Genomic DNA, 967 nt, shown 5'->3' with positions numbered 1-967 from the left:
TAATACTACGTAGGCCCTACTTTCTTTGTTTTTGTATTTTTTTTTTTCTTTTTACTTTTGATTAATTTAATTTTATTACCTCAGGTTGTGTTTTAATTTCGTCTAATAGCTTAATAGTTTCACTTTTTCTGCATTCATTTACATCTAATATATTTTACAACAAGACAAAGGAGAGGATAATAATATCTTGTCGGTAAACTCTCTTCTGGTTGTTGCTCTCCGGCCTCCTTGGTGGTTCTTCTGGGGTTCTACTGAGAGAGAGAAGGATATTTTCATTGTTTAGAAGAACAGTTAGGATTAGAAATGCATCGTGACATTTGAGAATATATAAAATGAGGCTCTCAGTTCTCTCCAGATATAAAATTATAAAGTTAGGTACTAGTAAAACAGGCTTTTCAAAGGACGTGCAAGACCCGCACTGTAGTCATTTGCAAAGTAAGGTACATAACGTTTGGCCTTATACGCAAAGAATGGCTTTGTTGCAATTTATGTATGTATATATTATAATATATAATATATATATATATATATAAATATATATATATATATGTATTATATATATATATATATATTATATATAGCAATATATTATATAGATTATATTAATATATATAGTATATATATATATATATATATATATATATATATGTATGTATGTATTTATCTACTATATATTATCATAATTCTATATCTCATCTACTCTATATATTACTATATATATATATTATCTATATATGTCTGTATATATATGTAGATATCTACTATGTATCATATATATAATCTATATATCTATATTATATTCTATTCTCTAATATCTCTCTCACTATCTCTCTTATCTCCTATCATTCTCATATGTATAATACTCATCAGCTTTTTCATCTCTATAGCTCTATCGATCTCTCTCTATCTCTCTCTCTATATCTATATTATGTTCCCTCTGTCTCTCTATCTGTCTATCTCTCTCTCT

The 967-nt window shown here is 26.3% G+C and overlaps 1 protein-coding gene across 1 annotated transcript in view; it reads left to right on the top strand.

The window, feature by feature from the left end:
- Positions 1–332: 332 nt before the first annotated feature.
- The window catches only part of LOC119568501 (zinc finger protein 271-like), a 9,512-nt gene continuing 8,877 nt past the window's right edge, over positions 333–967 (top strand). The window contains exon 1 of the mRNA XM_037917037.1: positions 333–440. Coding sequence (XP_037772965.1) covers positions 333–440 — 108 coding nt within the window. The remainder of the gene's footprint in view (positions 441–967) is intronic.

This window comes from Penaeus monodon, chromosome 44 (genome assembly GCF_015228065.2).
Source record: "Penaeus monodon isolate SGIC_2016 chromosome 44, NSTDA_Pmon_1, whole genome shotgun sequence".
Lineage (NCBI taxonomy): Eukaryota > Metazoa > Arthropoda > Malacostraca > Decapoda > Penaeidae > Penaeus > Penaeus monodon.
The sequence above is the reverse complement of the archived record's forward strand: the minus strand, read 5'-3'. Positions and strand labels throughout refer to the sequence as shown.